We start from the raw sequence: 24050 nt of genomic DNA, 5'->3' as shown, positions 1-24050 counted from the left end.
GTCCCTGTATTAATTTGCTAGGGCTGCTGTAACAAGGTACCACAAAGTGAGTGACTTAAAAACAGACATTTATGTCTCACAGTTCTGGAAACCAGAAGGCCAAGATCAAGGTGTTGGTCTGATTGGGTCATTCTGAGTACTGTGAGGGGGAATCTGTTTCAAGCCTGATCTTTGGTGGTCCCTGACTTGTGTACACATCACCCCAATCTCTGCCTTCATGTTCACATAGAGTTTTCCCTGTGTGAGTGATGGTCTCCGTGTCTAAATTTCCCCTTTTTATAAAGACACAGTCATATTGGATTAGGGCCCATCCTAATAACCTCATTTTAAACTTGATCACCTGCAAATACCCTTTTTCCAAATAAGGTTACATTCGTGGGTATTGGGCGGAGGCACAGTTAAACCCATAACAGTTCCCAAATGTGCTGTGTAGATTGCCAATCCCCTCCTTCATGTCCCATCAACAACACAGACAGGAAATTGAAGATAGCGTTTCAGGATCCTTCCAGATCCCATCCTTTGTCCACCACAGAGGGGCAATCACCCTTTGTATACTCAGTCAGAATCCCTGGGTAGTGAGGGCCTCTGTGTCGAGAGATACGGAGAGCAGCCAGAGCATCTGGCCTGCTTTCTGGGCAGACACTCTGCTCCCCATGGGCATACGCTCTCAGGTGAGAGAAAGACCCAGCACACTGGTGTGTTCCAGACATCTGGAGAGGCAGCTCCTTATCCATTATTACTCACAACATCTACAAGGGTAGGCAAAAGCAGGTTTACAGTTGTTCATGTGGAAAAAGACATGGAGGTTATGATTATTACAATAGCTCACAGCTGTAAACCTACTTTTGCCCACCCCTGTGTGTGTATATGGTGGTTAACTACAGTTGAAATAGTACTCTTAAGACATTTTCCAAAATTTGTAATAGATATTGTAAAAGATTTATGATACATTAGTGAAAGAAAGCACAATATGAAATTTTGCATATGGTAAGATTTCAAACACACACACGTTTTTAACAGCTTTATTGAGATATAACTCACATATGTAAAGTCTGCAGTTCATTGACTTTTACTATTTTCATGAAGTTGTGCAACCATCATCACAATCAGTTGTAGAATATTTCACTACTCCAAAAAAAAACCCTGTACCCCTTAGCTGTCATCCTCCCTGCCCCAGCCCTAGACAACCACTAACCTACCTTCTGTCTCTATAGTTTTCCTCTATACCTACATTTCATACAACTGTATGTATATTTTAATTAGAAAAAAAAAATAGAAGGGAACTGCAGACCAGACAGGGGATAACTTTTACCAGTGAATAGCAGAATTACAATTTTAATTTTCTTCCCTTTATTTTGGGTATTTTTCTAATTACACAATGAGCATGAATTGCTAATCAAAGGGGAAACATTTTATTTTTAAAATAAAGAGAACTAATCCTATTTAAGTAGTCCTCATGGATTATTCTGAAAACTTGACCTAAATCATAATCTTATTTTACGGGGACAAATGTGTCCAAGTTCCAAACAACTGACTTCAAATAGCAAATTTGGAGAACAGTTGTTAGAAATGGAAATGTTGCATTGCACTGGTTTGCTCTGCACTGGATTTCCTAAGACCCGGCCCCCGGTAGCCTTGCATCCCACTCCTCAGGGTCTTCCCATCCTTAATCAGGTGATCTCTCTCAGCCTTCAACAAATTGTTGCTTGTCTCAGGTGAGAGACCCTGTAATTAAACCACATCCTTTTACCTCTTTAATAACATTGGAGACAGAGAGTATAATTCTGTGAGGGGATGGAAGGAATATATAATTTAGTGTCCTTTTCCTGAGCCAGAATGAACTTCATGCATGTAGCGTCTTGCATGCTTCAGGTGTAAAAAGTGATCTGTTGTCTCAGCAAGTGCGTTATGTGAGCAAAATACATACTGAATCCATCTAACAGTCAGAGGCTCTTTGGATATGTGTCTAGCATACTTGGTATTTCCAGATTCACCTTTCTTTGATGAATAGACTTTACGCTGGAGGGAAATAAGCTTAGCTGGGTGACGTTCATGAGACAAATTGGTCCTAGCCACCATCACAGAAACTCATCTGTTGCCTTAGCTAGAAACCTGGGCTTCATCCTTGACTCACCTGGTTCCTCTGTGCCTCACATCAACTCATTGAGACCCTAATCTTTCTAATTGGCCTCCTCTCCTTCAATCCCCACCCCAACTGCCCTGTACATTACTCATCTGGGCAAAGGCAGTAGCCTCTGAATGGTTGCCTCCTTTCTGCCCCTTCCTGACCAGACAATGAAGTTAATCCTCCACATGCTCCGATGGTACTTCATGATCTGACCCCCTCACCTGTCCGGTCTTGCCACCCAGCAGTCCTCCCCATGTGTGCATGTTCCCACCTCAGCAGACCCCCATATTCCCTGGCATATTAGAGCCCCATCATGGGTTCTTAACCTGGATTCCATGGACAGGATATGTGAGTGTCCTAAAATAGAATGCATAATTGTGTTTGGTGTGTGTGTGTGTACAGGGGGAGGGGTGATATATTTCTAGGAGGACAATCCTTGGCTTTCATAAAATTCTTAAAGATGATCTATGAATCCCCCAATTTAAGAACTGTATTCTGGGTGTTTGAACATGTTCTTCCCCTTTCACGTAGTATCTCACCTTTCCACCCTGGTGGACAGCTCCCGAGGACCACGCAAACACCACCTACTTTCCTACTTGATGTCCCTTTCTTGTGGCCCCATGGCTCTGCTTACCCAGCACTTTCCCGGCTGGGATTTCATTGCTTGTTTACATACTTGCTGTCCCTTTCTGCCCTGCCTCCAGCACAATGTCCAACACAATGTCCAGTCAACTCTTAGTAAATACTGGCAGAAGAAGGAAAGAGACCAGAAAGGGCACTGGGCTGTTTTCCCTATGGAAAGCCCACAATCAGTTGGGTGATGGACAGTGTTGCTAATGGCTTCATCTCGGAGCGCTGCCCCTGACTTGTGTACCCTCAGGAGGTGAGCCCATGGATTTGTCCTCTTTGGTATGCTTACAGACATTTCCTCTAAGAGACTGTAGGCCCAGCTGTCAGGCATCTACATGGAGAAATCTGACTTCCATTTGCCGTGAGAATTTACTAGATGAGTAATGATTTTTAAATTACCTCTTGACAAATTTTGAGCTCTTTGTTTTTCTTTTCTTCCATTCCCTTTCAGATTGATGCACTGAGTAAACGAAGCAAAGAAGCTGAGGCAGCCTTCTTGAATGTCTACAAAAGATTGATTGATGTTCCAGGTAAGTCCATGCACTGATAACCCCCCCACAGTGGGCATTGTGTCTGGAGAGTTGATGGGTTTCGGGCTTATTCTTCTCAGCTTTCCTAAGAGAATTACACCATCAATGGCAAGAAACCAATGAGTTCTGGGAATTCTCCAAAACCCAGACTTTGGGTAGGTATGGAAATTAGATACACTTGTGTTAAAGTCATCACATAACCTCTAGTGAATACTTTTGCAAATACGGAAACTCAAATCAGTGGGGCCACCTTTAGCTTTGGTATAAAATGCTGCACAACTTACAGAGAAGAAATAGAACCTGTGGAGTGCTGTGCAGACGTCGTGGATGTTCGTGCTTCTGGGCTGGTTGATTCCACATTCAGGAATAGCCCTAATAGGGTACCTCGAATACCTCATTCCCCTCTCAGGTCATCCAGGGAGCCAGTAACCTCTGGCCACATTTTTCACTTAAAGTTTATAGCCAAGGGCAAGTGGTAGCCCAATTAGCTACAACCAAGTACTGTATATGGATTACTAACATGACTAGAACTACTTTAACAAAGCAAAACAGCTACAGGTCTTCTTTATATCTGAACTTGCATTCTAATTCAGGTCTCCTGTGGGCTTTACTGTACCATTTGGGAGCTGGGATTAAAGAGGTCACCCCAAGCAAGGGGCAGCAGAAAGCACTTTGGACAAGAAGTAGGGAGATTCACATTTTCTTGCCAGAGCCTTGTTGTAAGGTCTTTGTCACATTCCTTTTCCTGTCTGGACCTCAGTTTTCTCATCTTTGAAATAGAAGAGTGTAAGGGAACAGCCTCGTGGTAGAGAATGGTTTTCTTTGTTCTAAACTTTTGCTGTCATAGGAGCTTATCCAACACTTAGTTCCAAATTCTGGCTTTTTTACTTTCTGCAAGAGTTTGTAACCAACTGAGGGTTCCCTAAAGACTGGCCGAGGCTCATGAAAAGGCTTCTTCACAGCAAATGGGTCATTGGATGCCTATGGTGTGGCCTTTTCTCAGGTACTGGCACCTCAGTGGTCCCACTGGCATGATCTTATGCAAATGCAAGTTTTGTGTTGATGACTTAGTTGAAAGGAGTCTGGCTTGTTTCATCTTTGCCAAAGACCCAGAGCCTTTTGCTGCTGTTTTCTAAATAACCTACACTCTCCTTTTTTAAAGTCCAGCTTTTACTTAGGTTTTTCCTTAGTGAAGTTTCTCAGATGGGCAGCCACTTTAACAAATCGTTGGGTTTCTTTTTCTGCCATTATTTTTCATCCTAATTTCTCATAGAAAAAAAAAAATGAGAACATATTTTTCATCAATGATCTCCACCTGAGCAGACCTTATTCATGTCCGTATATTATTTTTATAGAATTTTTATCATACTCTGAGCACATATTTACATTCTGCTTTTTTCACTTAACATTATACCATTAGCATTTTTCCCATTGGTGATATTCTTTGTAATTATCATCTTTGGCTGCAGAATTAAAGTTTGCAGTTTCAACTTAAGATGATGGGAGCAAATAATGTTTGATGTTTTCTGTAATAAAAGTCAATCAAGTCCATCTGCATGCCACATAGATCACTTTTACCCACATCCCAGGTATTTCTTTCTTACACCTGCTGTGGTCTGACAGTTCTCACAAGTTCCTTGAGAAGCATGAGTGGAGATGGGAGCACTCTACCTGTGTTTTGAAGTCCTGCTGCTCAGATGAAGTAATCTTGCGGCTGAGCTTTACAGGAAAGGCTTGGTCAATAGTGTTGCATTTACTGACAGTCACGCAGTTGTGGGGAGTCAGATGCCTTAACTGTCTGTGCTTCAGGCTTCAGTCCCGCCAAACCCAGAAATATTGGTGGGGTGCATTAAGTCTTCTAGTTTCAAGAAACATCAACTCACACTATTTCAGAAAACTACAGGAAGCTCTTGGGAATAATGAGACTGGTATTTCAGGTTTGTGCCATGTGGCCCAGCTCCAGGAGCCAGGAAGAGCCAACCAGCCACCCCAGGAAGAGGCAGAGCCAGAGTCCCAGGCCTTGGAGACTGGCACAGTAACCTGACTGAACCAGTCCCCACTTGCCACCTCTTCCAGAAATTTTATTTATTTGTGAGTTTTCTTGTTTCTTATCTGCTGGTCCTACTCGAATGAAAGCTCCTTGAGGAAAGCTTGGCTTTTCACTCTAGGCCAGGGGTGGGCAAACTTTTTGACTCGAGTGCCACAATGGGTTCTTAAACTGGACTGGAGGGCCGGAACAAAAGCATGGATGGAGTGTTTGTGTGAACTAATATAAATTCAAAGTAAAGGAGCGGAGGGGAGAGCAAGAGAACCGGATAGAACAGCCGGATCCGGCCCGTGGGCCATAGTTTGCCCACGGCTGCTCTAGGCCCAGCACCTGGAGCATGGCCTGGCATACCACAGGTGTGACATGTTGAAGGACACAATGAGTCCATCAACCCAGGGCCACACTGGAGTCCTCCAGAGCCGAATTGGCAAAAGGTCACATCAGTAGCTCTGAAAGTTTTATCTCTGTCCAGTTCTCCCTTTTGCATGTCAGCTTGCATATCCAGCAGCCTCCTGGACATATTCTCTAGGGTGGCTGATGGGTACCCTGAAACCACCCAGTGTGTTCAGAGGAAACCTTCTTACTGAGTTCCTTCTCTTGGGGAGCTGCACCATCTTCTACCCAGCTGCACATGGCAAGCACTGAGTCACCAAGTTCCAGCCATTCTTCCTTCAGAATGTTCTCGACTCCATCCATTTCTCTCCATCCCAAGTTCTGCCCTCCACTTGCAATTCAGGCCTCCCCCCGCATGTCTACAGTATTGTGACGCCAGGCTTCGTGCTTGCAGGGTTGCCTCCTTCTATCTAGCCCATTCTCCAGACAGCCGGCAAGCCAGGCCCCTTCTCAGCTCAACTCATCTCACTCCTGAGGTGAACTTGTTGAGACACTGCTTCCTGACCTCCCAGGTTTGGCTCAGGTGTGCCCTTCTCACACACACATGCCCCGCTCCCAGCAGCCTGTGTTTGCTCTGTTACAATTACTTGGGACTCAGCTCTTTTCCTTTCTGGCTGGGCAGAGTGACTGGGGCAACGTGGTCTTATCCCTAATTGTTTCTCTAGTGTCTACCCCAGTGCCTGCCATGTAGCAGAAACTCCATAAATATTTGTCAAATGAATTAATGGATCAAATTATTTATTCAAATGTTTTCTGAGGTTTTTTGGTCTCAGGCCTTAATTGTGAAGTTGACACTTTCCACCGACGGAGAGCACGCTGGAGCATTCTAATGACCTCAATGGCAAGAGAACAGAATGTATCTTTCCTTGACTTGGGGCCGTTTAATAATTTTTTGAACTCTCATTTTGCTTCATGTCACTCTATAAAGATTACCTGCCTGCACAGACATTTATATGACACTTAGCATTTGGGGTTCATCATACCAGCATATGCACTTCAGAAGCCTTGGGCTTTGTGGCTGGTACTGACATCCAAAAGCTGTGTTTGGTTCAGTAGCTGTCCTGATGGCATCCCAAGCTTTAAACACTCAGCACAAAGCATGGGATCTCCCTCCACTCCCACCCATTCCCGCCTGCCTCCTCTCCTTCAGTGGTGTGACTCAGCTCTTCCCTCTTCTTCATCGTCCACAGTCAGTATCCCAAAGTTATTTTTTCTCTCAAAAGCTCCTTATTAAAGACACTTAATCAACATTTAAATACACACTCATCCTGATGAGTCCTCTGAATAGTTAAACTAGTTAAGATCTGATGTATGTGTTCTTTCTCATTTGCTACCAGATTGCTCTGCATTCCGTAATTAATTTCAGAGTATTTTAAGATGCTTTTTATTATAAATATTCTGCTACTTTAGCCAAAGCACACTCTCCTTCCACACTGCTCTTACCCTTGTTCCCTGGAATTTCTTTTTTTTTTAATAAATAAATAAATCTATATTGTTCAGATTATTACAAGTGTTCCTCTTCCCCCCCCCCCATAGCTCCCCTCCACCTGATTCCCCACCCCACCCCATGCCCTTACCCCCGCCACTGTCTTCATCCATAGGTGTAAGATTTTTGTCCAATCTCTTCCCGCACCCCTCACACCCCCTCCCCCCTGAGAATTGTCAGTCCACTCCCTTTCTATGTCCCTGATTCTATTATATTCATCAGTCCATTCTGTTCTTCAGATTTTTTATTCACTTGATTTTTAGATTCACTTGTTGGTAGGTATGTATTTGATGTCATTTTGTTGTTCATAATTTTTATCTTTACCTTTTTCTTCTTCTTCCTCTTCTTAAAGAATACCCTTCAGCATTTCATGTAATCCTGGTTTGGTGGTGATGAACTCCTTTAGCTTTTTCTTGTCTGTGAAGCTCTTTGTCTGACCTTCAATTCTGAATGATAGCTTTGCTGGGGAGAGTAATCTTGGTTGTAGGTTCTTGCTGTTCATCACTTTGAATATTTCTTGCCACTCCCTTTTGGCCTGCATAGTTTCTGTTGAGAAATCAGCTGACAGTCGTAGGGTGCTCCCTTGTAGGTAACTAACTGTTTTTCTCTTGCTGCTTTCAAGATTCTCTCTTTGTCTTTTGCCCTTGGCATTTTAATTATGATGTGTCTTGGTGTGGTCATCTTTGGATTCCTCTTTTTTGGGGTTCTCTGCGCTTCCTGAACTTGTAAGTCTATTTCTTTCACCAGGTAGGGAAAGTTTTCTGTCATTATTTCTTCTAATAGGTTTTCAATATTTTGCTCCCTCTCTTCTTCTGGCACCCCAAAAATTCAGATGTTGGTACGCTTAAAGTTGTCCCAGAGGCTCCTTACACTATCTTCATATTTTTGGATTCTTTTTTCTTTTTGTTTTTCTGGTTGGGTGTTTTTTGTTTCCTCATATTTCAGATCTTTGGTTTGATTCTTGGGGTCCTTTGATCTACAGTTGAATTTCTGTATATTCTTTATTTCAGACAGTGTATGCTTAATTTCTGACTGGTCCTTTTCCATTTTTTTGGCATTCTCATTAAGGTCCTTGAAGGTCTCACTAAGCTCCTCAGAGGTCTCAAGTTTCTCGGCTGTTTTTAGAAGATTTTTGAGTAACCTTATAAATGTGGTTTTGAATTCTATGTCCAGTAGTTTGCTTTTCTACATTCCTTTCATTCGTGACATGTTTCTTTGTCTCTGCATTTTGCTGCTTCCCTGTGTTGATGGAGTGGTTTTCTGTGGTAGGTGACCAGTGGTTCAGCCTATCACCTGAGGTGGACACCCCTTTGTGGGCTGAGTGCAAAGTCTTGGTGTAGTTAAGCCTTGATTGCTGTTGGTACACTGGGAGGAATTGACCTCCAGGCCAATTGGCTGTGAGGACCCGCTGTGTCTATAATGGAAGAACTGCTGTGGTGGAGATACACTTATGGGGCAGGACTTGCTTCAGTGGGGCTTTGGTGCTCACTGAGTCTGCCTCTTGAATGTGTCACTTATGGATGTGAGTAGTTGAAATCTGGTGTCATCTCACACTGACCACTAGATACACTGGCTTCTGGATCTCCATTGGGGTGCAGGTCAGCTACTGTCTGAGGCCACCCAGCAGGAGCTACAGCGAGAACTACAGTTTTCTCCTCTTTGCTTGGGGTTTGGAGGTTTTGGAGCTGTCTGACCAGAGCTGCAGTTTGTTAGGTTAAGCTGTGATAGGGCAGACCATTTATATGCAAAAGCCGCTGCGTGGAGCTTGGGTGGGTTTGTAGATTGTGCGGGGCGGGGTCTCAGGGCGTCACTAGGCTAGGGCATGGCAAACATCGATGGCTGCCAGTCAGCCATCTCTGCGTCTCAGAGTTTCCAAGTCTCCGCGTCCCACACCCCAGCACAGTAAACAATGATTGCTGGGCGCACCTCTGCAAGAAAGCCACCCTCACTTTCCAACCCAATGGCAGACAGTCCAGCTTCTCCCCGTAGGAGTTTGGGTCCCCAGTGTCTCCCCAGAGAGTGGAGTTCAGAGTAATTGGGAGCTTGTCTCCCTTCGGGTTGAAAAAAGCAGCGCACCCAGTCGCCTGCCACCAGCCCGATTCGTGCGCCTCCGTACCTCAGCTTTTCAGCGCTTGTGCACGTCTCAATGGTCTTTTGTCTTTCCTTCTAGTTGTAGAACTTCCACTCAGCCAGCTTTCCCGTGGTTCTGGGTGATAGACGCTTTGTCTTTTAGTTGTAGTTTTGAAATTGTTGTGCGAGGCAGCAGTTTAGGTGTTTACCTATGCCGCCATCTTGGATCAGATCTCCCTGGAATTTCTTAGTCGGCACCTTAGAGACCGTCCCCTTGCTATGTCTCTGAGTTACAGCACTAGAGCAGTGAGCAAAGCAATCAGATAGCTTCCTCTACTCGTGGACTTTAGAGTCTGGTGGGAATGTGGGCATTAAAAAGTAATTACACAAGTAATTATTGAATTTTAGATGTGGTAAGTGCTTGGAAGGCAGAGCCCATTGGACATAAGAGTGTAGAATGGGTAGGATTGGGCAGGCTCAAAGGCAGATGCCCTGGAGCAGTGAGCTTGTGAACAAGAAGAGGAGAGGGCAGTAAGGAGTGGCCATGCACTACATTGTCCAAACGAAGACACTGTCAGTAGTCAATAGTTACACCTGAGTAAAGGGCATACACCAGTGTGGTCACCCAGCTGCAAAGGCAGGTAGAGGCCTTGTAAATTATGTGAAGGGTTCTGTACTTCAACAGACAAACTATTAATGAGTTTTAAGCAGAGCAGTAACATGATCATGTCTGTATAATAAAAAAGTCATCCTGACTGCAATTTGCACAACAGATTTGGAAAGAAGTCCAAGGTGATGTGGGAAGAGAGAGATGAGGTCACTAGGTTTCAGGTGGCAGGAGTGAAGTTGGAGAGAAATGGATGGATGTCAGCTATATGTAGAAGGTAGAGAGGATGGTTGAAAAGTGATGAGGGCAGCTTTAGCCCAGAACTCAGTTAACACAGTGTTATTTCCTCCATCTGTGGGTAACAATACTTCTTTATGTGGTTTACTTGTTTACATGTCTTTCAAAATTAAAAGGAAGACCAATAAAACGTTTGGAGAATTAGCCTCCCATTTCTAATTCTAATTGAAAATTAGTATTGTTTTAATGGAAAATGTTCTTTGACTTTATTATCAGCATCATAGCAGTAAGAGGGAAGTTTTGAATTCATAAATAAGTTATAATTTTATGCCTTTAATCTAGATGGCTTCACCTGTCCATTTTATCTCAGACTAGATTTTTATATCATAACTAGAGGCCCGGTGCACAGATTCATGCACCAGTGGGGTCCCTCGGCCTGGCCTGCACCCTCTCACAATCCGGGACCCCTTGGGGGCTGTCAGACTGCCAGTTTCGGCTTGATCCCCACAGGCCAGGCTGAGGGACCCCATTGGTGCACGAATTATTGCACCAGGCCTCTAGTATGCATATAAGATCTTTGGTTAATCTCTTCCTGCCCTCCTTCCTTCCCTCTGAGATTCCATGCCTGTGTATTGAGCGTTTGCCCCCTGGTGGTCAGTGCATGTCATAGCTATTGGTCAAGCGGTCAAAATGGTCACTTAGGCCTTTATATAGAGAGATGTATATGATCAGCAGGGATAGCTTGAACTTGCAAATATTTAAATTTCTTACTTTAATACACCTCTGGTTGAGATTTATACTTATTTTGCTAACAATTAGTCATGAGGTAAAGTATTCTAGCCATCTTCCAACAGCATGCCTTAATAAGGACACTTGGGTGAAGCACGCCTTTCCCCACTACCCTCCTAGATGGGGAGTTCCTCTAATCAGGAGGCCAGTGTCTTGATTTGGAATCTATATTTGTGGGTGAGAGCAGAGTTCATTGACTATCTGTTAACAACAGTGATGCAAGAAAGGATTCAAAGTGTGTTGTTTAATTAGTCATTTTCACGCATTCCCTGGGCCAGCACTTGCCTGCAGTTCATTGTGTGCCAGGCACTGGACTGTGCACTTAAGATACAAATGTAGATGAAACTTGGCCCCAGCCTTCCCTCAGCTGGCTTCTATTTGGGTACTATACTTTTGAGAAAATATTCCATAATTAAACAGGTTAAAAAAGCAGCTTCCATCCCTTACTGTAATTAAATAAGGAATAAATATCTCTACTCTTAAAATGTGACCCTCTCAGATAGCTGGAAATATTCTGGAATGACCTCCTTAAAGACTCTTGCATAGCTGAAATTTTACTGTGCTTTGAGCATAGTTATGATGGCATGCATAATCTGCCAGAAATTAACCTTGTGTGGGTGACTTACTCTTGCTTCTTGATACTTTTCAGATTTTTTACAATGAGCATGCATTTATTTCAACAATTGAGGGAAGAGCTTAAATAAGGAAAATACTCAGCTTGCCATCTTAGTTTCTGAATAGGCCTTATTAATGGATTGCAGATAACTTAAGCAGTGGTCATTTGAGTATTTGTCCATATTTAGTAATCTCTATAAATTATTTGTACCAGAAACATCTCAGTAATCGTTTTTGTTTGTCTGTTTTTACGTTCCTAGAAAGGAGAAAAAGAGACAAAGTTGGTGGAGCTTCCACCTGTGCATTGGTATTGCAGAACTCTGCTTTGGTTGCAGCATTCATGGAAGAACCTCTTTGCAAGTTCTCCTGGCCTCTGTCTGTGCCTCTTCTACCCCCCGCCCCCATATACAGAGAGTCATCTTTCACTCCTTGCTAAGATGTGGTTTACGTCCTACAGACACAAACCCTTCAAACGTGAAGGCAGTGCCTGGAAGAGTTTATTTTAAGATTTAAATCTTAGGAAGAACATTACCAGTGGTATAAAATATTCATTGACTCATGCATGCAACACTACTAGAACTCAGTGTTTCATGACTGATTCCCTCACTTTATGTCCGTAGAGTAACTGGCCTGCGATCGACGGTAGGTGGTGTTCATTTCCAGAAGTCCTGGAAGAGAACTGGCTTTGGGAGCCCATTTTGTAGGACATTCCTTTTTCAGAACCACTTGCAAATGCCCCTGCTCTGAGGTGCTCCTGGGGCCACGTTTTGGTGTGTATTTAGGAAACTCTTCTCTCCTGGTGAATATCCCTATTAGTGTAGCATTTGAGAATCCAGAAATAAAGTGGAACATCATTTTTGAGAACTGCTTTTTAATGCTCCTTCATAAGGATAAAATAGTAATCCAGGCTTTTGTACTCCTCACCCTGGTTTCAAGTGAGAACACAATATGGGTTATAATTAGAAAACACTGTTCTTTTCATTCTTCTTTCTTCTTCCCTGTCTGTCTCTCATTCAGGGATCCCATAGCAAGACTCCTGGAAAAAAGTGTCAAAATCTTGGGATTTGGCCCTGGCCAGCATGACTCAGTTGGTTAAGCGGCATCCCGTGCACCCAAAGTTTGTTGGTTTGATTCCCCTTCAGAACATATGCCCAGGTTTCGGACTTGATTCCCAGCAGAGAGCTTTCAGGAGGCAGCAATCAATGTTTCACTCTGACATTCATGTCTGTCTGTCTGTCTCTCTCTCTCTCTCTCTCTCTCTCTCTCTCTCTCCCTCCCTCCCTCCTTCTCTCCCTCCTTCCCTCCCTTCCTCTCTTTTTCACTCCCTCCTTCCCTCCCTCCCGCCCTCCCTCTCCCTTTTCTTTTCTCTCTCTAAAAATCAATTTAAAAACTTTTTTTTAACTCTTAGGATTTGGTTAGAAATACCCCTTGCTTCTTCTACCAAGATTTTAATTGATGGACCTCTTGGTAGCATTTTTGAAGGCTGTGGAAATATGGCTGCTCCAGCTGGATCCTGTAAGGCTAGTCCAGTCCATGTATTCTACGTCTCCTGGTGTTAGCAGAGGAGCCAATGCCCAGGCCCCTTCAGAGAACTCTATAACCTCAGGTGCCCAGATGGCAGGATTCCCTTTACACATTCTCAGTTTGCCTTCACGAAACATTTTCATTCTAAGAATCAACCACCAGCACCATAACGGGACCGAGGCAGAACCAGGGCTGCAGCCTCCGAACAAAGGTGTGGGCTGCTGATGCCCTCCTGCCTCCTCCCCGGGTGCAGGGCTGAGCTGCTCCGAAGCAGCCAAGGGGACTAGAGGATGGACATTATGTTCTACCCAACACTGGAACCCAGACAAGGAGGCAACTTTTCTCACCCTCCTTGGACAGGTTAAAACAAATTTGGAACCTGATCAGCTTCTTCATTTTGTACACCATATGTCTGCAGGCTGAGGAAATAGCTATAAACATTATAAAGAAAGGCAAATGTGACAAGATGGGTGTCTGAATTGCTTGTCGCTGCTTTTGTACGCGGGCCCATTTCAGGGCTCTCCCTCTGTCCCTCGACACTGGGCTGTCATGTAAGGGCTCACTAGCTGAGACGGGGAATCCTTGGTTCACTTGCGTGGGGCAGTGTGTCACCTCTATCCCCCCTTGCCATAACTGGGGTGGTCCTGGCACACTTGATATCTAGACAGCTTTTCATCAGTTGCTCATCAGCATGCTAATTGCTGTATGACTAATTATGCCCTGAATTCCAGTTGATTTTCTTAATGAGACAGCTGGGTTAATTATGTAATCGTATGATTACATTAGCCTAGAGTGCCCTGGCAAAAAGTAACGTCTGCTGCACTGTGATGTCATCGCAGGGATGGCACTCACTAGGGCCACATTCACCCTCTGGCTGATGGCAGGGACAGCCCCACTGCCTGCAGAGCCCTCTGCTCAAGCAGGGCATTGGATTGTGTGAGGTTGTTCTTCTCATTCCTCATAACATAAGGAAAAGCAGCTCACCACTGGCCTGGCTTTCTCCAACACACCATGCTCCCGCCCCTCCCCAGCACACCTCGGACCCACCTGATCACCCCACCTAATTGGAAGCCCTGCTTTTTTCAGCCTATGTTCTCCATGAAGTCAGCAGTGTCCTCTTCCTTCTTCAGGACTTGTCTGCACCAATACAGTGGGGCTTATCAGGGTGTGATAGTGACAGGGAATCCAAAACAGAATGTGCCCGAGTCCCTGGAGAACCACAGTAAGTTAGTTTCCATAGAGTCTACACAGCATAGACTGGCCCCAACCTTATGCCCACTGACCATACTTGTACTATTTCAGACCTTCTCTTCACTCTGATCTCTATACACATCATATTTTTGGTCAGACAAGGATGACATCTTCCAGCCACTGGCAGGCTTTCTACTTACTCCCCATCATAGCAAAGTCCTCTGAGAGCCAATATGCCTGCTGAACCCACCTTCACCTGGTTATACTCCTCCTTCTCTGACTTTCATGGATACCTCTCTTCCTCTGCAGGACTTTCAGTCTTTTTCTTTTCTCTACTTACATTCTCCCCCTAGGTGACTTCTGATATCTGTTAGGCTCTCAAACTCCACATGACCGCAAGAGAACAGGTTTCCCCCCAGGCCCTCCCAGGAAGGTAAATGGTATCACCATTCATGCAGTGGCTTAGCCCACAAATGGCAGGAGTCAGCCTGAATTCCTTTCCCTCACACCTTATAGCCAATCTATCAGTAAGTCCTGTTGACCCAGCCTCCAGAATATACCCCAAATTCGGCCACTCATCACATTATCTACTGCCAATCTCATCCAAGCCACCATTACCTCTTGGCTCACCACCTTCACTCCACCTCCTCCCATCCATCCTTTGCACAGCAGCCAAAGGGGTCTAAGTCAGTGGTCTGCAAACTGCTTTTACTCATATATCCCAACATATGCACCTCAGAGCAGGGGCATTTTTAGTGACGTTTGTTAGTATTATCTTTTACCTTTAGGCCTATGATGCATTCTGAGTTAATTTTGATGTATGGTATAGTGTAAGGGTCAAGTTTCATTGAAAAATTAATGGATGGTATATGTGTGAGGGTTTTTTTCTGGACTCTCTTTTATTTCATTGATCTGTATATCTATCCTTTCCTGTAGCTTTATAATCATTCTGAAATTAGGTAATGCAAATCCTTTATCTTCTATCTTGTTTTTCAAATTTGTTTTGGCTAGTTGAGTTTCTGTATACATTTTAGATTTAGCTTGTCAATCTAATTATACTATTAATTAGAGTGAACAGAGTTTTGGAATCTTTATTGTGAACTTTTCTTTTTCTTCTTTCAGTTCTGTTAGTTTTTAATTCATGTTTTTTAAAGCTTTAAACAGCTATGTCTTGTTTTTTAATTCTGTCTGACAATCTTCCTTTTAAGTGAAATGTTTGATTTTTTACATTTAACATAATTGTGTATATAGATGGGTTTAAGTCTACCATCTTCCTGTTTGTTTTCTAATTGCCTTACCTGTTTTTTGTTTTATTTTTTCTGCTTTATTTTGATTATTTTTTATGATCTTATTCTATTTCCCCACTTGTCTTACTAGCTATAACTCTTTGTTTTATTTTCTCAGTGGTTACTTTAAGGTTTACATTAAGCATCTTTAATTTATCACATTATACCTTCAAATAATAGAATACTACTTCACATACAATGTGAGAATGTTATAATACACTTTCATTTTCTCCCTCCTGTCCTTTGTGTACTGTTATTTATTTAACTTCTAAATACGTTTTAACACTACAATACATTATACTATTTTTGCTTTTAAATAGTCAGTTATCTTGTAATGAAATTTAAAATGAGAAAAATAGTATTATACCCATATATTTACTATTTGGGTGTTGTTTATTCCTTTGTGTAGCTCTGGGTTTCCATCTAGCAGCATTCTCTTTTAAAATCATTTCCTTTAAAATTTCTTATAGTGTACTACTAGGTACACTGGCAGTGCATTCTGCCAGCTTTTGTTCAATTGAAACAGAAAAATCTCTACCTTGTCCTCATATTGGGAGGCTATATTTTGTTGGGTATAAAATTGTATGTTGGTAGTTTTTTTTGTTTGTTTGTTTTCTTTTTCCTCTCGGACAGGAGGTCTCCAGTTAATCTTTTTTTTCCCCCCCTATATATAATGACTAGAGGCCCAGTGCATGGAATTTGGTAAAAGCTATAAATCTAAAATTCTGTCTTGTTTTTCAAATTTGTTTTGGCTAGTTGAGTTTCTATATACATTTTAGATTACCCCTCAGCCAAGCCTGCACCCTCTCCAATCCGGGACCACTCAGGGAATGTTCAACTGCCGGTTTAGGCCCTGGACCGCTGGCTCCTAATCGCTCACCTGCCTGCCTGCCTGGTTGCCTCTAACTCCCCCCCCCCCCCTGCCAGCCTGGTTGCCCCTAACTGCCCCCCCACTGCCAGCCTGTTTGTCCCCAACTGCCTCCCCTGACAGCCTGGTTGCCCCTCATGTCCCCCCACCCCCACCCCCCGCCAGCCTAGTCACCCCATGCAACCTGCTGTTCAGTCATTTGGTCATCCCTCACTAAACCCCTTCCAGCCTGGTCGCCCCATGCAGCCTGCTGTTCAGTCGTTTGGTTGTCCCTCACTAACCCCCCTTCCGGCCTGGTCGCCCCACGCAGCCTGCTGTTCAGTCGTTTGGTCGTCCCTCACTAACACCCCTGCCGGCCTGGTCACCCCACGCAGCCTACTTATTCAGTTGTTTGGTCGTCCTTCACTAATCCCCCTGCCAGCCTGGTCATAGGCAGCCATCTTGTGAGGGTGTGAGTGTTAATTTGCATATTACCTCTTTATTATATAGGATTCTTCTTTTCTCTGGCTTTTAAGATTTTCTCTTTATTCTTGTTTTCAGCAATTAGATTTTGCTTATCTGCATTCTTTGTGCTTAACCTGCTTGGATTTTGTTGAATTCCTTGGATTTTTAGATTTTTAGCTTTTACCAAATTTGGAAATTTCACCAGGGTTTCTCCAAATACACTTCTAGTACCTTTCTGGGACATGTATATTAGATAGTTTTATGTTGTTTCACAGGTTGCTGAGGTTTTAGTAACTTTTTTCTCTAGTCTCTTCTCTATGCCTCTGTTCAGACAGTTTCTATGACTCTCTTTGAATTCACTATTTTTTTTTTTTTTGCAGTGTCTAAGCCAGTCTAGGGAGGTTTTTTTGTTTGTTTGTTTTTTTCATTTTAGATACTGTATTTTAAGCCCCAGAATTTCATTTGACTGTTCTTTATATCCTCTTTCCTTACTGTGTTTTTCTTTAAATCCTTGAGTATGCTATAGTAGCTGTTTTCATCTTTGTCAATCACTCCCATTATCTCTTGTCATTTCTGGTTTTGTTTTTATTAACCGCCCCCACCCCCATTATCCGTCTTTGCATGTGTAGTAATTTTTGATTGGATGTTGGACATTGTAATTGTTAACTGGATTTTTTTTACTTTCTTAAGAGTGTTGAAATTTGTTTTGCCAAGCAGTTAAATTACTTTGCAGATCAGCTTGATCATTCTAAGGCTTATTTTTAAGCTTTTAGGGGATGGATCTGGAGTAGCCTTTACTTTAGGGTTAATTTAGACCTTCATTTTGGTGTGGACCTTCTGGTGTCTCTGCTAAATTCCTTGCTGTTCAATGAGTCTTTCCACTGTGGCTGGTTACAACTCAAAAATCTCTTAACCCTCTGTGAACTCTGGGCTTGTTCACTTAGGCCTTCCTTGTAGTTCTTTGCCCAGCCTTGGGTAGTTTCACCCTGTCTTTTAGCAACAGTCTCTTGATTACTCCTCTGCAGATTCCTCTAGCTCTGCATATCTTCTCCTTTCCATTACTATGCCCTACAGATTCCAGATACCTCAGCCTCCCAATCTTCTGTTCTCTATCTTCTCAACTCAGAAAGACCCATGCTGCCCTAGCCGTTTTATCTCAATAGTTAGAGCGTCAGCCCTCAGCCTGAAGAGTGGCAGGTTCGAGTCTAGTCAAGGGAGGTGCCTCGGTTGCAGGCTCAATCCCTAGCCCCGGGTCGGGGTGCATGCAGGAGGCAACCAATGTGTCTCTCTGACATCGATGTTTCTCTGTCTCCTCCACTCTCTCTAAAATATCAATGGAAAAAATATCCTCATGTAAGGATTAACAACAACAACAACAACAAAAAGGACTTACGCTGTGCTTGGGTTCCCCCTTCCCTGTGCTGCAGTGTAGAAAGTGTTTCCTGGCAGAAAGTCAGGATAGTCATAGGCTCACCTCATTTGTTTCCCTTCTCTCAGGGATCACTGTCCTGCTTTGCCAATTGTCCAATAACAAAAATGGTTATTTCATAGTTTGCCTAGTATTCTTCTAATAGTTGTTTATGGCCAGAGGGCAAGTCCAATACTGGCTAATTTGTCATGACCAGAAACAGAAGTTTCCAAGTTTTGTTATTTTTATTCTTGATTTTAATGGATGTCATAAATGGCTGGAAAAGATAACTCACAAAGATACATAGATCCAACAAAAGCAGTGCATTATTGGCTATCTTTATAAAAAGTTGGTTTATACTCTTGAAACCTGTGTACCAGTTATAAGGTACTATTTGTTGAAATTCAACTGGTACATTTTGATTTTTCCTGATATTCAATTTTTCTTGCCAACTAGTCAGAAGATACTGTATTTTTCATATTAGTAATAAATTATTTGAAACTCCTTTTGCCAAATATTTCATCAGGTTTGAGTTGGTTGGTAATAGGTAACATTTATTGAGTGTTAACTCCATGCCTGGAAGTTTTCGAAGTGTATGCACGTATTATCTTTTGTAATTAAGTATTAAGTAACTTGTCTAAGGTTGTACAACCAGTTAAATGGCAGAGCTGGGATTTGAACACATGCAATCTGCCCCATACTCTAAACCAGTGGTCGGCAAACTGCGGCTCGCGAGCCGCGGTTTGCCGCTCTGTTGACTAATGAGTTTGCCGACCACTGCTCTAAACCATTATGCATACTCTCATATAAGAGACATAGAGACATTTTTGAAGAGGATGTTGTCTTTGCTCATAAGTTTATATAATGATGGGAAATTTTCCAAATGTCCACTTTTAGAATGTTCTTAGTATAGATGAATTTCTTTCAAGAAGTAATAATTTTCCCACTAAGTATTAAAACATCACATGGACTTCAAAGACAGAGTTTATGTTGGTGTGTTGTTGTTGTTTTAATGTTGTCAGACAACATATGACTGATAATCATCTGCTGTCACAGAATGGGCAGCTAATTTGGAACACTTAATTTTTTAAAAGAAAATTGTATAACTTATCTTTAAGCTTAAAACTCTTAAATACTTTACAACTAGAAAACCAACAGACTTTTTGTGGTTCAAAGAATTGCAGTTTTTCTTTCTCATGCCCCAGTCACTCATCTTGCCCCAGTCCTATTCTCTGATGGTTTTTCCCATCAGGAGTAGAATTGAATCCAGACTCTGTCCTCTGGCTTTCTTCAGCATTGTATTTTTATGAGACTGATGTGCTGCTACCTACTGCACTAACAGGATACCTCAGATAATGTATTTTCAGCTCTAGGATTCTATTTTATTCTTCTTCACATATTCTATTTCTCTCCTTGATTGTGCTCATATTTTTGTTTAATCTTTGAGCATGGGCCTTCCTCCCTGACCACTTGTGCTTTGCCACACTCCTTCCCTTTGTTGCAGCCTTACCAGCTTCTCTCTACCTTGAATATCCACATTCACATCCCTTTGCAATGCTGTCTCCTCTGCCCAGGATCTTCCTGTATCTCCCCTTCACCATCCAGATCCCCATTCAGTGTCATCTCCTCCAAGAGACCCTCCCTGTCAGCCTGTCTCCAGTACCCATTCCCCACTCTCCACACCCTGTTTTCTCTCTTCCTCATGCTTGGCAGTCCTTAAAAGTATTTTTTTTTTATTTTGCTTTTTATCCATATCTCTCACTTCAGAATGTCAAGTCTTTGAGAGCAAGGTTTTGTCTTGTTCACCATCATGTCCCCCCAGCACCTAGAATAGTCCTGATGTCACAGAATGTGTCCTTGAGTGCCAGCAGTAGACTGCACTGTGCCTGGCACTTCCCTGCTCCTTTTTCCCCTAAATGCTGCATCTTCTTCATGGACTGACTGCCACACAGTCCCCAGGGGTCTGAACTCTTTGTCTCCTATTTTTAAAAATAAAGTCTACTTTTCCCAGTTTCTCTATCTGGAATGAGTCATTTACTCGTGTGGTACATCCTGTTTTACCATTGATATTCGTGAACATGGTTTATCTCTACGGTGAAGCTGGTACCGGCTGACATAGCCGAGTGTCCATCCCAGTGCCTCACTTGGGCCTTACCCAGAGCAGAAAGATGCTTAGGAAATACTTGTTAAATTAGGACTTGAAGAAACCAAATAATTCAGTTGGCTACTAGTTCAGGAAGCAGAAATCTTCATTAGAATTTTGCATACTTGTTTGCCTCACTGACTTCTCTCCTCTCCCTGTTTCTTGGGTGAGGAGCCAGCACCAGACATATTGCAGAGCCACCTCCCCCAACCCGGACTGGGATGTCTGGAATTAATGAGGTAATGTTACATGTACTTAGGAGAAGGTGCTGAATGAATACAGGTGACTGTGTTATTGTTCATTGTAATTACGTTCTTTGGGTCCTGTGTTGCATAATGAGCTCTATAGTGCCTCGATGGGTGTTTTAGGAATTAACTATTAGATGATTGTAAAACAAATTGCAAGTTTGTCATATTGGGTGGATGGAACTGGCAATAAAGCCTGTTGAATTGGAGGAGACAGGTGAGGGTTTTGTGTGTTCCTGTTCCACATATGGGTGTGTTCTCTTGCCTCCCCCAGACAATTCTCTAATTGAGCTGCTGAGATCGGAGGCTTGTGATGCTCAGAATAAGGCCTAACAATACTTGTGTGGGGTTTAAATAGCATTGGAAATCATTAACGAGACTAAAAAGCTATGATTTCCCCTAGATTAACATGCAGGTTGGGGTTTGGCATGCCGAAAATCGTTGTTTTGGTCTCTAGTCCAAACACGCTAGAGTCATTATATTGTCATGTGGTAATTAGCTGTTCCTTTAATGCAGGTAATAAAAATTAAGCCTAAGAGGTACTTTAGCAATGCCTTTTACATAATCCAAAACAAGATTCAAATGCTGCAGGCGTTTAGTCATTCAACTGTACTGTAGTAAAGTTTGAAGTTTAATGCATAGAGATGTTTGAACATTCAGTTCATTCTTTATTCTGTGACCAGTTTTGCTACTTAGGCATTAACCTTTAATAGTGTTAAATTAAATATACATGCCATAATGAATAATTATGAGATTGCCAGAATTTTCATTTACAATATAATGCTTTGAAATTTTCTCTAAAGGTCTAGTTACTATTCACTTGATAATATGCATGTTATTTTTATATGTCACTGAATTCCTTGCCGAATCAAATGAGGAAAGCTATTTTTTATTCAAAGCAGACACAGTGGGTCCTGGATTTTTTTTTTTTTTATTTTTTTTTAAGGAATGGACTGGAAAAGTTGTCGACAGAAATTTTAGGGATGGATTGCAGTATACTAGCTTAGCTCTCTAAAGATATAATTTGTACTGGCAGTTGTGCTGGAAAGCCTACATGAACGAACACTAATAGAATTTTATACAGAGCAGCGGCTCTCCTCCTCAGTCCTTCCCTGACCTCTGTATCAAGTTCAGATTGTAGTTCTATGTAAAGGGGGCCGTGAAGGCATACAGTTTGTTTCCTTCAGGCCACTTGCCCAGTATGAGGTCATAGAGGAAGGGGGTCTAGTGGGGTGGTACCCTGGAAAATACTGAAATTTAAAAAAAAACAAAACCCTACACCTGGAATGTTCTGAGTAATTCAGTCTTTACTGTTGTTTACGATTTCTACTTATAAAGAACTATCTTCCCTAAATAGCTTTTGAAATCTAATTTAATATAAATATTTTAATGCTGATTAAAATAATAATGAAAAGCCACAAATAAGGAAGTGATGTAGTCATAAACTATATACACACACAGAATAAATGCCCGGCAGCCAGAGGTTTCACATGATGGACAGCGTTGGCATTAAACCCCACGCACAGGTCCACCATTGTGCTGGACACATCCCAGTGCTCGCCTTTTGTAAACTCTGTGAAGACGTTGGCATCTCCGAGAGCTCCTGGCTCCTGGCAGACGCATCGACTGAAACATGTGGGTCTAGCCCTCATTTCCAGGAACCAGGGGTGGTCTGAAAAATTAATGACTCTGGTATTTGAAAATTAAGTGAGCTCTTGAATATATACCCTTGTTGATCTGCTGTGCTCGATGTTTAGCATTCCTCAACCGGAGACTAAATCCTTGCAGCCATTTCACAAGTGATGCTGGCGTCCATACCAGAAATATCTTCAATAATCTTTTCTGAGCCCAGCGGACTTGGGTATTCTACTCTGATGGAGCAAGCGTTCCAGAGGAAGTGCTCCGCTGGTGCCAGCAGGTGGATTATGCGTGCCTTTTAGGCAGACGACGAAAAAATAAAGATAGAATGAATGCCAGAAGAATGTTTAATGTCTCTCCATTTTGTGCCAACAGTCAGTACATAAATTCCGTGTCTGCAATCTAATTTTAGATTAAAATCTAGTTTTTTGTAAGTAAATCTGATGGCAGATAATATATTGAATTGGCCACAAGACCTCACATAACTGGCCCAGGTGCCATCTCCTGCTGTTTATACTATAATTAGAGTGTGGTGGTCTCCTGGCTACCTGGCCCAGTGGCCCAGGACGGGTCACCGTCACCTCGGGTTGGCTCCCCAGCTCACCTGACTCTTGTGAGTGTCCTTGGTTAGTAAAGGAGGATTGTGACGGAAAGTGAGCATGTCCTACTTATTAACTCCACTACATCAGGGGATCTTCCTTGGAACAACAGTCACTTGGAGTTAACAGACTTGGGTTCGAGTTCTCTGTCCACTAGCCGGGAAACCATGACAGGTCACTTGGCTTCCTGAGCTTTAGTTTTCACTTCTGTGAAAGGAACTAATACACATCTTGCACTTCTTTTCCAGTATTATTGTGAGACTCTAAGGAGAAAACGTCTGTAAAAGTGCTCTGTGACAGTGAGACACTCTCAGAGTATTAGGTGTTATTTCAACTTCATAAGAATTACTGTAAACTTGTGGCTTAGGCACCTCCCCACACACCATCGATCCTCCCATGCAGCTCTAGGTGCATGGATGATCTCCCAGGGTGCCTCTGCTTGCTGCCGCCACATGTGTCTCTCTTCCTATCAGCTCAAAGGTTCAGTGTCACACTATGCCAGAGCAGTGGGCATATCCCAGTGAGTCGATGGCCATTTCACCCTATTTGCTTTGGGGGCCCGGGGTTGAGTCTGTATACGCACACATCCTCTATAGCAACAGAGAAGTGGCCCTAACCCAGCCATGGTGCTCCCAGGGACTCTGAAGGAGGTGACAAGGCCCCATGTGCCCCAACTTTTGGCAAGTGGTAGCAGCCACAGGCTGGAGGTCTGCCTGAGCCTCGGTGTGACCATGAAGATAGCTTGTCTGGGTCCAGAGTGGGCTGATGTGTGTTAACCTCTCGTGTAGATCCCGTGCCAGCCCTGGATCTCGGGCAGCAGCTCCAGCTCAAAGTGCAGCGCCTGCACGACATTGAAACAGAGAACCAGAAACTTAGGGAAACACTCGAGGAATACAACAAGGAATTTGCTGAAGTAAAAAATCAAGGTTGGTGGAAGATGTGTCTTTGCTTGGTATTTTCTTGTCTTTTCTTTTTTTTAAATTGCCTTCCCCATCCTGTTGGGACTAGCTCTAATTGTAATATACGTCATAAAGTCAGGGTGGGGTAAGAACCATAATGGTTAAAGAGAGATAATAATAATGCTTAGCTATTTGGAAGTAAAACTTTTCCTCTGCACAGTAACTACATCTGATTTTATTGCCCTGTGACGGGACTGATCAGGATTCTTTTAA

General features: G+C 42.8%; 1 protein-coding gene across 4 annotated transcripts in view; it reads left to right on the top strand.

Moving 5' to 3' along the window:
* The window catches only part of CUX1 (cut like homeobox 1), a 365895-nt gene that overhangs the window by 196927 nt on the left and 144918 nt on the right, over positions 1 to 24050 (top strand). For all 4 annotated transcript variants that reach the window (XM_080682650.1, XM_080682649.1, XM_080682652.1 and 1 more), the window contains exons 4-5: positions 3210 to 3288; positions 23667 to 23804. In XM_080682650.1, coding sequence (XP_080538776.1) covers positions 3210 to 3288; positions 23667 to 23804 — 217 coding nt within the window. The remainder of the gene's footprint in view (positions 1 to 3209; positions 3289 to 23666; positions 23805 to 24050) is intronic.

This window comes from Plecotus auritus, assembly GCF_963455305.1.
Source record: "Plecotus auritus genome assembly, chromosome: 7".
In the NCBI taxonomy this organism is placed as follows: Eukaryota; Metazoa; Chordata; class Mammalia; order Chiroptera; family Vespertilionidae; genus Plecotus; species Plecotus auritus.
The sequence above is the reverse complement of the archived record's forward strand: the minus strand, read 5'-3'. Positions and strand labels throughout refer to the sequence as shown.